Below are 13050 nucleotides of genomic sequence, written 5' to 3' on the forward strand. Positions count from 1 at the left end.
CCACTACGCAGTTACTCGCTCGCATGTTGCCAATGGTCTTTTCCTGTGCCCGCTTCTTCAGTCGTTGATAGATTTTTATTTATATTTATATATATATATATATATATATATATATACATATATATATATATATATATATATATATATATATATACATATATATACATATATATATATATATATATATATATATATATATATATATACATATATATATACATATATATATATATATATATATATATATATATATATATATATACATATATATATACATATATATATATATATATATATATATATATACATATATATATATATATATATATATATATATATATATATATATATATATATATATATATATATATATATATATATATATATCATTTGTGGCCTCCATCGTTTTCAAGCAATCGCTCTTTATGAGCTTCAAATTTGGAAAAAGCATTTCAAAAATGATAGATCTGATTACATAAAATATGGTTGGTACATTTCTGATATCTCAAAGACCATGAGTTCAGTTATTGGAGTTGTTGCGGAGGGTAGAGGGGGCATTGGTGCATGCAGATATGCATGTGAACTGCTCATGAGAATTTACATGGAAATCACACTTCATTTGTGTATTTGTCCATTATCTACTGATGTTAGAATTCACATAAATTTACAACAGTGTTTACTATTATACATTTGACCTGCATGTGATTTATGTACAAGCTCCTCCATGAGCCTTGGCAAAAAAATGGCAACTTATAAACATAGAAGTGGCAACTTATCTTTGCTGATGACTCCACTCTCTGCCGCTCTATTCCTCAACCCTCAGATCGGCAGTCTGCAGCCTCCTCACTCTCTGCAGACCTGGACAAAATCACAGACTGGTCAAACAAGTGGAACATGTCTTTCAATCCTGACAAATCTCACACTCTTACTATGTCTCTCCGAAAAGACCGACTGGAAAACCCTCACATCTACTTTCTCAATAATCCTTTCCAAGAAGTTCTGTCGCTCAAGCTTTTGGGTCTCACTATCTGCCATGATCTTTCTTGGGAAAACCACATTTCCAAACAGGCCTCCAAAGCCAGTCGCCGACTGTGCATCCTCCGTCGTGTGAAGTCCTTCCTTGGCACACCTGAGCTCCTCACCACATACAAGGCTTTCATCCGCAGCTCAATGGAATACTGCTCTCCCCTCTGGGCCGGTGCTCCTGCCTCACACCTAGCTCGTCTTCACGCTGTTAAAACCAAAGCTTTCAGAATCATTGGAATCTCCCGCGATGAAGCTAACTCCAAGGGCCTTTCACTCACTCACCACAGGCAGGTTGGTGGTCTTTCTGTCTTCTACCGACTCCTCTCCGGCCTTGCACCCCCAGCTTTGTCTGTGCTCTGTCCCCCAAATATTCCTGCAGAACTCACAAGATCTGCCTGCAACCCTCTTCTGGTGAAACTGCCAAAATCTAGGCTCTCTGCTCACCTTCACTCTTTCATTCCTCTTTACTCCCGCTTTTGGAACAAACTCCCTCACTCTCTTCAATCCCACTCCTCCCTCCAGGTCTTTAAAACAGCTGTTCACCACCATCTCTTATCTTCCCCCATCCAAAACCTTGATCTTTTCTACCCCCGTTAATTCACCCCAGATCCACTTTTTTGAAATTCCACCTTCTTTCCTGGAAGTCCTTGCAGTGTCCATATGTTTTATACTTCTCCCACCTCCCCCCAAGCCCTCTCCATTCCACAGTTCTCTCGATGTCCCAGCTCTCAAATGTTGTGTTTGTGTCCTTCCCTCTCTCTCCCATCTTGTCTACCGCTCCACTTATTTTGTGTTTTATGTGTCGGTTTGACTTTTTGTGTCATTAATGTTAGCTCTTTCACGAGCCTCGATCTTGTATACAAAAAAATAATAATAATAATAAATAGAAGTGGTCAAGGATAACAGAGTTGCATATTTAGAAGGCTTATGTTTTAAAGTTTTTAAGAGAAACTCGTATTTCAATTCATATTTCACTTACCCGAAAGTGTGTGAATGAATGATCGTTTTAAGGCCATTTTCCCCACTAGAGCAGGGTTTAGCCTTGCGGGCCCCATGACAATCATGGTTCCCTGTTTGAGGCAATGTTTTTATGGCCGGATGCCCTTCCTACCCGAAAGTGTGTGTTGTTGGTTTTTACCTCCATATGTGGGTTTCAGAAGGTTGAACGGAGGCCTATAGCCACCTCCGTGTGTGTGTGTGTGTGTGTGTGTGTGTGTGTGTGTGTGTGTGTGTGTGTGTGTGTGTGTGTGTGTGTGTGTGCGTGCGTGTGTGTGTGTGTGTGTGCGTGTGTGTGTGCACGCGCACGCGCGCGCATGTTTGTGTGATTTAATCGTGTTCAATGATATTTCTTCATTGCCTTGTTCGAAGCAGCAGCATGCATCACCATGAAACACAATTAGCTTATGAAGCGACATTTTCCCCTGTATATTTGGCACATTGGGTGGCTAAGCAATACAACAGAGGGCAAGAGGTCAACATACCAAAACAAACCACAGCAGAAAGGAACAGCTCAACAAAGATCACAGAAGATACAAAAACAATAATGCCAGAACAACAATGATGGAAACATGCAGATCTTTACAGCATAATGATAAGCGGATTAGAAAAGGAGGAATACAATGTGAGGGTTTAACAGAGTGGGAAAGGTTCGTGAGAATAGAAAAGAACTTGCATCGGCACCGGATTTAACACGAGATGGCAGTGCCTCGCTGCCTTAAAAAATGGGAGGAAGAGCAATGTTTTAAAAATTGGCATCCATCATTCATTCGATGCATGTGCATAAATAAAGTGATGGAACAATAAGTTTAACACGATTCTGCTTTACTAATGTTTCGCCATTTTCGCAATGAAATCACGGTACCGTCCGTCTCTAATCTGCAGATTTAAGTTTCAAGGAAACGTTCATTTGATATTTCCTTCATATACGTTCACTTGAGCAAAGTTTATTTGTCTATTATTACGTAATGTGAAGAATTCCTGTGGCTAGTTGCACGCACAAGTAGTTGTGATAAATTCAGATTGAGCAATGTGCATGTGTCTGTTACTTCAAAGGTTCACATATGTATGTACGTACATTGTACCCCATTGGTAAAGCAGTTTCTTGGCAAGGGTGGTTTACTAGGTGGTAAGGTGGTTTACCATTGTTTACAACATTGCAAGCTAGGTGGTTTACCATTGTTTTCCCAGCAGGTAGTCAGGACAGGAATGTGTTCAGGGTGCCGGTGATAGCTTGCCTACTCTTTGTGTGGAATACCGTCATATTCGTAATGTCCACCAACTAGTGCTGGCAGATGGGAAGTCCATTTTTTTTTTTGGTACACATTGTCGAGGCTCGTATAAGAGCTAACACATATCTTCTTCTTATATCTTATCTTATATTATTTTTATTTTTTTATATTATGTATCTATATATATATATAAGAGAAAGTTTTTGTTTGTTTGTTTGTCTGCGCAAGCTAATCTCTTGAACGGTGAAAGATAGGAAGAAACCTCCATATACAAAAGATGTCGGTACGGGCCCTGGGAAGGTTTTAGGCTCGGTGGCGAGGCCGGTCGAGGCCCGCCTCGGCTGGGCTGGCCCCATTTCGCAATTAAAAGGTGAGCTGAATTATAGTAGTCAATCTTCTACGGCCGCGAGTAAAAGCTGAATTATAGTAGTCAATCTTCTACGGCCGCGAGTAAAAGCTGAATTATAGTAGTAAATGCATTCAAAAAGAACCAAAAATGTCGAGACGGGCCCCGGGAAGGTTACAGGCTAGGTGGCGAGGCCGGCCTAGGCCGCATCGGCTGAGCTGGGCCAATTTCACAATTAAAAGCTGCGCTGAATTATGGTAGTCAATCCTCTACGGCCACGAGTAAAAGCTGAATTATAGTAGCAAATTTATTCAAAAAGAACTAAAAATGTCGGGACGGGCCCCGGGAAGGTTATAGGCTAGGTGGCGAGGCCGCTTGGGCCGGGCTGGGCCCATTTTGCAATTAAAAGTTGAGCTGAATTATACTATTCAATCTTCTATGGCTTCGAGTAAAAGCTGAATTATAGTAGTAAATTCATTGAAAAAGAACCCGGGCAACACCGGGTGCTTTCGACTAGTATATATATAAAAGAAAGTTTTTGTTTGTTTGTTTGTTTGTCTGACACGCTAATCTCCTGAACGGTGAAAGATAGGAGGAAACATCTGAAACAAAAAATGTCGGGACGGACCCGGGGAAGGTTATAGGCTAGGTGGCTAAGCCGGTCGAGGCCGCTTCGGCCAGGCTGGACCCATTTAGAAATTAAAAGCCGAGCTGGATTATTGTCGTAAATCTTCTGCGGCCGCGAGTAAAAGCTGAATTATAGTAGTAAATTCATTCAAAAAGAAACCAAAAATGTCGGGACGGGCCTCGGGAAAGTTATAGGCTCGGTGGCGAGGCTGTTCGAGGCCGCCTCGGCCGGGCTGGGCCCATTTCGTAATTAAAAGCTGAGCTGAATTACAGTAGTCAATCTTCTATGGCCGCAAGTAAAAGCTAAATTATAGTAGTAAATTCATTCAAAAAGAACCCGGGCAACGCCGGGTGCATTCGGCTAGTAACATATAATAAAGGAAGCAGGAGACAAGAGGGGGAGAGAGAGGGAAGCACAAAATCAGTAGGGAGCAGGCACATCAGGAGATCTGTGGAAGGGAGAGGACTGGGGCAGGGCAGGGTACATGGGATAAAGATGTACACTGCAAGGACTTTTAGGAAAGAAAATTGAATTTGAAAAAGGTGGATTTGGGGTGTAATAACGGCGGTGGAAAAGATCAAGGTTTTGGATGGGGGTGGTAAACAGTTATTGATGAGATTCTGGGAGTTTGTTCCAGAGGCAGGGAAAAAGAGGAATGAAAGACTGAAGGTGAGCAGAGAGTCTTGATGTTGCCAGTTTCACGAGAAGAGGGTTGCTGGCAGATCTTGTGCGTCTTACAGGAATTTTTGGGGGACAGAGCAGGGGGAGCTAGGCCGGAGTGGAGTCGAGAGAAGACAGAAAGACCACCAACCTGTCTGCAGTGAGAGAGTGAAAGACCCTCAGAATCAGCTTCATCACAGGAGATACCAATGATTCTAAAAGCCTTGGTTTCTCCAGCGTGAAGCCGATCTCAGTGTGAGACGGGAGTACCTACTCACCGGGGAAGCCCCCATCTGAGATGATACACACATTCATGCCTCCCCCTGCTTGTCAAACACCAGGATGACAGTTATTATTACCTGGGTCGAGATTCAAAACCAGGCTAGACAGCTCATGAGGTGAGTGGTTGATCATCATATATACATTGTACTTCATTGTACTTAGTTGTGCTTCACCTTTGTACTATGTATACATACACTGCTGTGATATTGCTTTTTTGTCTTGCACATTTTGCATTTTTCTGCTCTGAAGCATAAGGAAACTAAAACTGTGTTCAATGCATACACACCTTTATGAAAAAGAAAATCTTATTCAAACTAGTTGGTATTCATCGAATACTTACCCTGCGCAGTCATCTTGGTGCGAGGCAACTCTTCTTTTTTTGAACGTTTTTATTCTTTGATCCAATATGGCCGCCAGACCACATGAGCAGTTACATCATAAATTTATATTCTCTAATTTAATTGTTGCATAGATTACGCTCAATAAACTTCAAACTGATCAGTCTAGGCGTTGTCCCTGGCGAATTATGATGTCATAATTACAGCACCAATTACATCATCAGTAATATATCTTATTCCCCAAGGGGAGTACTTCACAATGAACCATGTTTCAATTTTTTCCATGGAGCGGTTTCTGAGATGTAGAGGTGCAACTTTTTTCGATATTTCCAAGATGGCGCCTGTACCACGTGACATATGATGTCATAATTATCATTAAAAAATTATACTGGAGGAGCCGCTCATATTCTGAAAATTTCGTGTTCATCGGACTAACAGTTGCAGAGGAATTTTTTTTTCATACTGATCATATCAAGTGTTGTACTTGTCGAATTATGATGTCATAATGGAGGAACCTATGACATCATCATTAACATATCTTATTCCCCATGGGGTGTACTTGACAATGAGCCATGTTTCAATTTTTTCGATTGAGCAGTTTGGGAGATATAGAGGTGTTAAGTTTTTTCCAAGATGGCGTCCGTACCACGTGACCTATGACGTCAAAATTATCAGCAAAAAATCTACAGGCAGAGGCGCTCCTGCGGTAAAATTTCATGTCAATCGGACCAACGGTTGCCGAGAAAATGAATTTTAAAAATGCAGACACGGCACACGAATGCAACCGAATGCTTAACCCTGCTTTTCGCTTTGCGAGCACAGGGTAATAAGGCAGGATGGAAGAGGTACATTCAGAGGGCTCCCCTTGACCTGCCTGTGGGAGACAGTCTTGTTCATCAAACAGCTTGCAGACCTTTAGCCCCGTGATTCGTATTACAGTTTGGAGTGGTTCTGTGACTGGCCCAGTACTTCTGGTGCTCAATGTCTGCAAGGAGTGAATTGAGACTGCACTGCTCCGGGACCGAAAGCCAGATCACAATTGCTGCAATGGGTCATGCCCTCAAATGTGGTTTATACCCCTGAATGCGGGGGTCCAACTTCTGGTGCAACACATCCACGCTGCTTTTTCAGAGCCGGTAACGGAGGTTTCAGAGGTTTCCCATAGAAAACCAACAGGCCTTGGTCCTGAAGTCATTTGATGTGTGGACCGCTCCTCACTGGACATTGCACACGTGGGTATGTAAGGTAAGATACGTCACACGTCGACCCGCCATGTTGGCTCATTGTGCTGGAGGTCGCACACGTGGTTCTGCCACATTTCTGCTGTGCGTCAGACGTCACATGCGAACCCGCCCCCATTGGTTTCACAGCCATGTGGGAAGTGAGAAAATAGCAATGGATAACTAGTAAGAGTGTTAATTACAGAGAAAATATGGGAAAAGAGAAACACAGGAGCTAGAGCAGCAAGCAGTTTCTTACATACCTGACCCTGGTCATTGCTAATTGGAGTGACACAACATTTACTCCAATATTAATTATGAGATAACTAATTAATAATGAAAACACCTGTCATTTTTTAAATTTATATACTGTGTGTATATATATATATATATATATATATATATATATATATATATATATATATACATATAGTCATGGCCAAAAATATTGACACCCTTGCACTTTTTTCAAATAATGCACGATTTCTTCCAGAAAATTGTTAAAATTTAAAAATCTTTTGATATCCACAAATGTATTTCTTTGATTTGCAGTGGAAAAAAAAACAAAAAAAGGTGAAAAAGTTGCTAAATATCAGCTCATTCCACACAGAAATCCTAAAATTTGCCGGACAATATTATTGGCACCTTTTTGAAGTTGGTAGAAATAATTAGATTTCAAGCAGGTGATTCTCTTCTCCTTTGGAAATGAACTCACCTGTGGTGAGTTGCAGGTGCCTGCAATATAAAAATCACTCATTCAACCAGTTTGAATAGAGAAAAGGAGTCATTCTGCTGTTTTGTGTCACTGGAATGAACATGAAGAAAAGAAAGAAAACCAGAGAATTGTCAGAGGAAATCAGACACAAGATTGTAGCCAAGCATGGACAATCTCAAGGCTACACGTCCATCTCCAGAGAACTTGATGATCCTGTGTCCACCGTACTCAATGTTATCAGGACGTTTAAGGCCCATGGCATTGCAGCCAAACTCCCTGGACGAGGCCGCAACAGAAAACTTGATGGAAGATTGTATCGAAGGATTGTTCGAATGGTGGAGAAAGCATCTCGATCAACTGCCAAACAGATTCAAGGTGACCTTCAGACAAGGTACGACAGTTTCAACTCGCATCATCCGTCGGCAACTGAATGAAAGGGGGTTCTATGGTAGGAGACCCAGGGGGACCCCACTGTTGAGAAAGCCCGACTGGAGTTTGCCAAAACACACCTGAACAAGCCAAAATCCTTCAGGAGATTACAAAGGCATTTTGGAGCACAATGTTCAACCCAGTGTCAGAAAGATGGGTCTCCGTCGAAGGCCATGGGTCTTGCAGCAGGACAATGACCCCAAACACACTTCAAAAAGCACCCAGGAATGGTTCAAGACAAAACGCTGGACTGTTCTGCCATGGCCAGCAATGAGTCCAGATCTAAATCCCATTGAACACCTGTGGGGAGATCTGAAAACTGTAGTTGGGAGAAGGCACCCTTCAAATCTGGGAGAACTGGAGCAGTTTGCACAAGAAGAGTGGATCAACCTGTCAGTAGTGAGGTGTAGGAAGCTCATTGATGGCTATAGGAAGCACTTGACTGCAGTTATTTTGTCCAAAGTCTGTGCTACCAAATATTAAGTCTATAGTGTCTATAATTTTGTCAATGCCATTTATTTTTATTTTCTGATTTAAAAGGAAATATTACGTTCTGAATCAAAAACAAAGGTTCTGTCGTATTTTAGAGAAATGATTTTTAGAGAAAATTATGAGTTATTTGAAAAAGGTGCAAGGGTGCAAATACTTTTGGCCATGACTGTATATATACAGACTTGGCATTTAATATGGAATATTTTTTTTTTCTTGACTTGGGTTTCCTTTCTGAACTCAGTATATCAATCTGGTGAATTTCTTTTACGCTTCGGTGATTTCTTTGTTAAAAGAACCATGTCACTGATTGTCTGTCGCAGCAAGAAGTCAATAACAGGATTATATCACAGGTGGCATGACAAAATGTACGGACAGGTACATTTGACGATTGGCTTCACAATCGGGTATATAAGGGTTGTTGCGTTGTGTATTAGTGGAAAACAACTGCTGCACGTCTACAAAAGTTATTGCCGCTTCCTCTGGAGATGGTCCGTCAACTCGACAATGCTGTTTGTCATGGAGTGGTGGCTTTACGAAATTCCGGCATGAAACAGCATGCTATTGCTCGGCAGTATGGCATCACTCAAGGTCAGGTGTCAAAGATCCCGAAATGAAATGCTCAAAGGGGTGGCCCTACTCCAATATCGAGGCCAGGACGTCCCCGCAGAACCACAAGGAAGGATGATCGCCAGCTGCACCGGTTAGTCTGCAATGGCCGTACAAAGTCAGCTAATCAGCTTAGGGCTGAGTGGCAGCAACTGACAAATGTGCCTGTATCCAGAAGGCTAGTCAACCAACGACTGGTTCAAGCAGGCTATCGTGCCAGGCGTCCCCTGAGAAAGCCACGCAGTGACAAGACAACACCGCCAGCGCCGATTGCAGTGGGCCAGAGAGCACCGTCAATGGCAGCCAGGACACTGGAATCACGTGATCTTCAGTGACGAGTCTTGATTTCTGGTCTATCGTCAAGATGGCCATGTCCGAGTGCGCAGACAAGTGCATGAAGCCTACAACGAAGATTGTATAGTGCCAAGAGTCCAAGCTGGAGGTGGTGGGGTGACCGTTTGGGCTGCTTTTCATGCAGGGGGCAAAACTGACCTGGTTGTTCTGAATGAAAACCTGAACCAGTTCAAGTACAGGGTCATTCTGGAAGAAACATTGCTTCCATTTGCTCGTGCAGCCTTTCGAGAAAACTTTGTCTTCCAAGATGACAATGCATGGCCTCATCGTGCTCGCATGATCCAATACTTTCCTGCTGACCGTGGTGTAGAGCATATGGAGTGGCCTGCCATGTCCCCGGATATGAATCCGATAGAGAACTTGTGGGCAGAATTAACGCGTCAAATCGACAACTTGGACCAGCATCCGACCTCTGTGCGTGAATTGCAGTAGGCTATTGTCACTGCATGGCCAGAGATTCCTGTCCAAACCTTGGCAAATCTCATGAACAGCATTCCTCAACGTGTACGTGCTCTTCTGAATGCTCGTGGGGGTTGCACGACGTACTGAACTGTAATTTTACTGTCCGTAATCCCAGTCGTAATTTAACTTTTGTTTTTCTTTTTAAAAAAATTGGCTAATGTGCAAAATAATGAAATACTTCTGGAAAACGTACATAGGTTTGACACAGTACTGTCCATGAATTGAGTTCAATATCAGTTTACATCACTTTCAAGGATCAATTTATTTGCTTCGAAATGTCAAATGTGGTTTTTGTTTCTTTTAAAGGTCACATTAACAAAATCTGGAATAATTTCAACATAATTCCAATGAACTTTTGGTTCTAAGTCATCTTGAAAAGTAAGTTCACCCCCACAAAAAAAATATTCCATATTAAATGCCAAGTCTGTATATAGACTTATATCCACAACGCTATTAGTCCATTACCTTAGTATTTGTGGGAATAATATATCTTAGGCCTAAGTTTGTGCTAAACAACAACATCATAATTTCACTTCAGTCGACTGTTTCTTTGCTCTTCTCTTCTTATTTCACACCTTCGTGCATGCTAATGTATTTTCGAATGTGGTGCAATAATTATGCCAAGCTGGATCACAGCTCTCACCCATTATCCTAATTTCAGCAAACGAGCAAAATTCTGCCGGAATCTCAGATTTCCGCACAAAGTGAATTTAATCGATATTTAAGTGGTATCACTGAGCAGTTGGGTGGGTCTTCATTCATCAGAGATGATTTAAGTCAACCATTAAAACTCATGGTGAACACGTGTGCTACGAATACAACACCTTGCAGGTATCACCGCAGCAAGAACAGCAACGATATAGATCGAAGAGACACGTGTAACCTCAGCATGCATCATTGTCTTGTGCAATTAAAAATAGCAAGACAAGGAATTATTTCCAGGCCAGATAATGGCTTTCACCCTTGTTGGCAGGTGCAACTGAATTGGTTCTCGGTGACTATTCACACCATTCCTGGCAACGTTGTGATTTATTTGAGTTCCGCGACGTGATGAACCTGTGTTCCATTGTGGCAGAGTGAGGCCGAACTCTTGGAGGCAAGGCCCATCTGTAAAAGGCCTTTGTCCCTAATATTCATTATGCTCTGCAATATCCAGCATATTCTAGTACTAATTCAGTGTTTGTAGATGGATAAAGAATGAGGATTTGCAATCTATCTCTTATCCCGGTGTAATGGTGAGAACGTCCGCTCCCAGTCTGGGAGGTCACTGGTTTGATTCGTCCTTGCTTCCTTGCTTGATGATCAGTACTTAAATAGGATAAATCATGGACAAACATCCATACCAAGGTCGAAAATCCCACAGAAAAGCAATAGGACAAATCCCATAAAAATCCCATCGGAAATTGAACCAGTCGGAAGTACTGGTTTCAATAAGGAAGGTGAAATACTGGACCAGTAGAAAATACCAATAAACAACCAGTAGGTAAATGGGACCAGTAGGAGACCAATGGAATACCAATATATAAATGAACAGGATAAAGCAATTGAGATATGTGGGAAAATTAGAAGCCCAGACCGGGAATTGAACCAACGTCTTCTGGTGTACTGTACCAGTGGTCTACCATCTGAGATATCTGAGACAAAATATAATTAAAGTTTTTTTGGTTGGTCAATGGGTTTTCAGACAAGTTAACTCTGATGGTTCATATAGGATTTGTTGAACTTAAAGGTTCCTTTTGGTTTCTGTGGGTTTCAGGACAGTTGCATCTAAGGGTTTCTATTTGTTTCAACCGAATCTGGTTGGGTTCCTCTAAAAACGAATAGGGAACGTGATTTCCATTAGAAACCCATAGAAATGTCCTTCTAGTCTCTTTTGGTTTCTATTGGAGTTTCGACCTGAGTAGGTTGCCAATCACAGTGGAGACTTCATCGACCTAATGGCCTCCTCCTTTGTTGACGTTCCTTTTAAGATATTTTAAGGGACCTTTTATTTTATTGATCTGTGATCCGACAAATACTGTTCTGCCTGACATTCTTGAATTTTTATCAATATTATATTCCCACACCCTCACTGTCTTCCAGCTCAACCTTGTCTCAAGTGCCACCCTGGCTAAAGGTTCGGGGGACTCGCCGTGCAACGTGACACAGCACCCCGCTGGCATTCCGGCCGTCAGCCCTGTCCTCACGCCATTTTCTCAGACGCCGACCGTCATAACGTCCACCAGCATGCATGGAGCACTAGTCACTCCACGCAGACGTCCCTCTGACAAGTACAACCTCCCCCTGTCGTTGGGTGAGATTCGGTCTGGTGGGTCAAAGTGTCAATTGTCAAAGTGTCACGTGTGAGAGATGGAGAGAGAGCGACAGAGAGAGAGACAGAGAGAGGACTTTGCATGCAGTCATTACAGAAATCCATGGCAATATGAATCTAGTCTAGGCAGCATAAGATCGATGATCACACTTAGAATTTTGGAGAATTTATGCTTAATGTCTTCCATCAAAGTCGACTAATTGCGTTGAAAGAACTTATCATTTAAATAATATCACTGCTGCTTATTTGGCAATGAAAATGAACAATTCCTTGGGCCATTGTCATCTGCAAATGCCTTGATGTTCGATATAAAGATATGTAATACTTGATGTATCTGCATTAATGTCTTCTGCAGAAGGTATTTGTCCCAAGTACTATTTTGAGACAAAATGAAGTGTGTGTGTGTGTGTGTGTGTGTGTGTGTGTGTGTGTGTCTGTCTGTCTGTCTGTCTGTCTGTCTGTCTGTCTGTCTGTCTGTCTGTCTCACTCACTCACTCTGTCAGTCAGTCATACTAAAATATGCAATCTAACTGCGATACATTCAGTCGTTACTTGTCCAATCTCAATCAAGCTTGAGAGGAGGACAAGGGTCACATGATGGAGATTGTAGAAACGTAATTTGCCCCCCACCCCCTCCACAAGGTGGTTGTCACCCTTTGGCGAAATCCATGTTACGGTGTATATCCATGTTAGAATAGCTTATTGTGGCGTTTCCTGGGGGCACCCCGACCAGAAGTAAAAGTATTATAAACCACAAACACGTGCAATTACCTTTTGAAACAGTCGCTACTGCTGTTTAATACTAAACTGAATGGGAGTAAACTCGGGCTGTGTTCAGTTACCAAGTAGCTAGCATAGTGCTTGCTAAGCCAGCCGTTCCTTAACAACGATTTCAAATTGAGTGCTTGCTTAAATGCTCACGCCACTTGGCGAGCGCTTTGCAAGAAACTTGG

At 42.1% G+C, this 13050-nt stretch overlaps 1 protein-coding gene across 1 annotated transcript in view; it reads left to right on the forward strand.

Annotated features, from left to right (window-relative positions):
• The window catches only part of FOXP2 (forkhead box P2), a 398689-nt gene that overhangs the window by 256262 nt on the left and 129377 nt on the right, over window positions 1-13050 (forward strand). Inside the window, exon 10 of the mRNA XM_078766261.1 lies at window positions 11869-12094. Coding sequence (XP_078622387.1) covers window positions 11869-12094 — 226 coding nt within the window. The remainder of the gene's footprint in view (window positions 1-11868; window positions 12095-13050) is intronic.

The sequence above is a fragment of the Myxine glutinosa genome, chromosome 12 (genome assembly GCF_964187855.1).
Source record: "Myxine glutinosa chromosome 12, kmMyxGlut1.1, whole genome shotgun sequence".
Taxonomy (NCBI): domain Eukaryota; kingdom Metazoa; phylum Chordata; class Myxini; order Myxiniformes; family Myxinidae; genus Myxine; species Myxine glutinosa.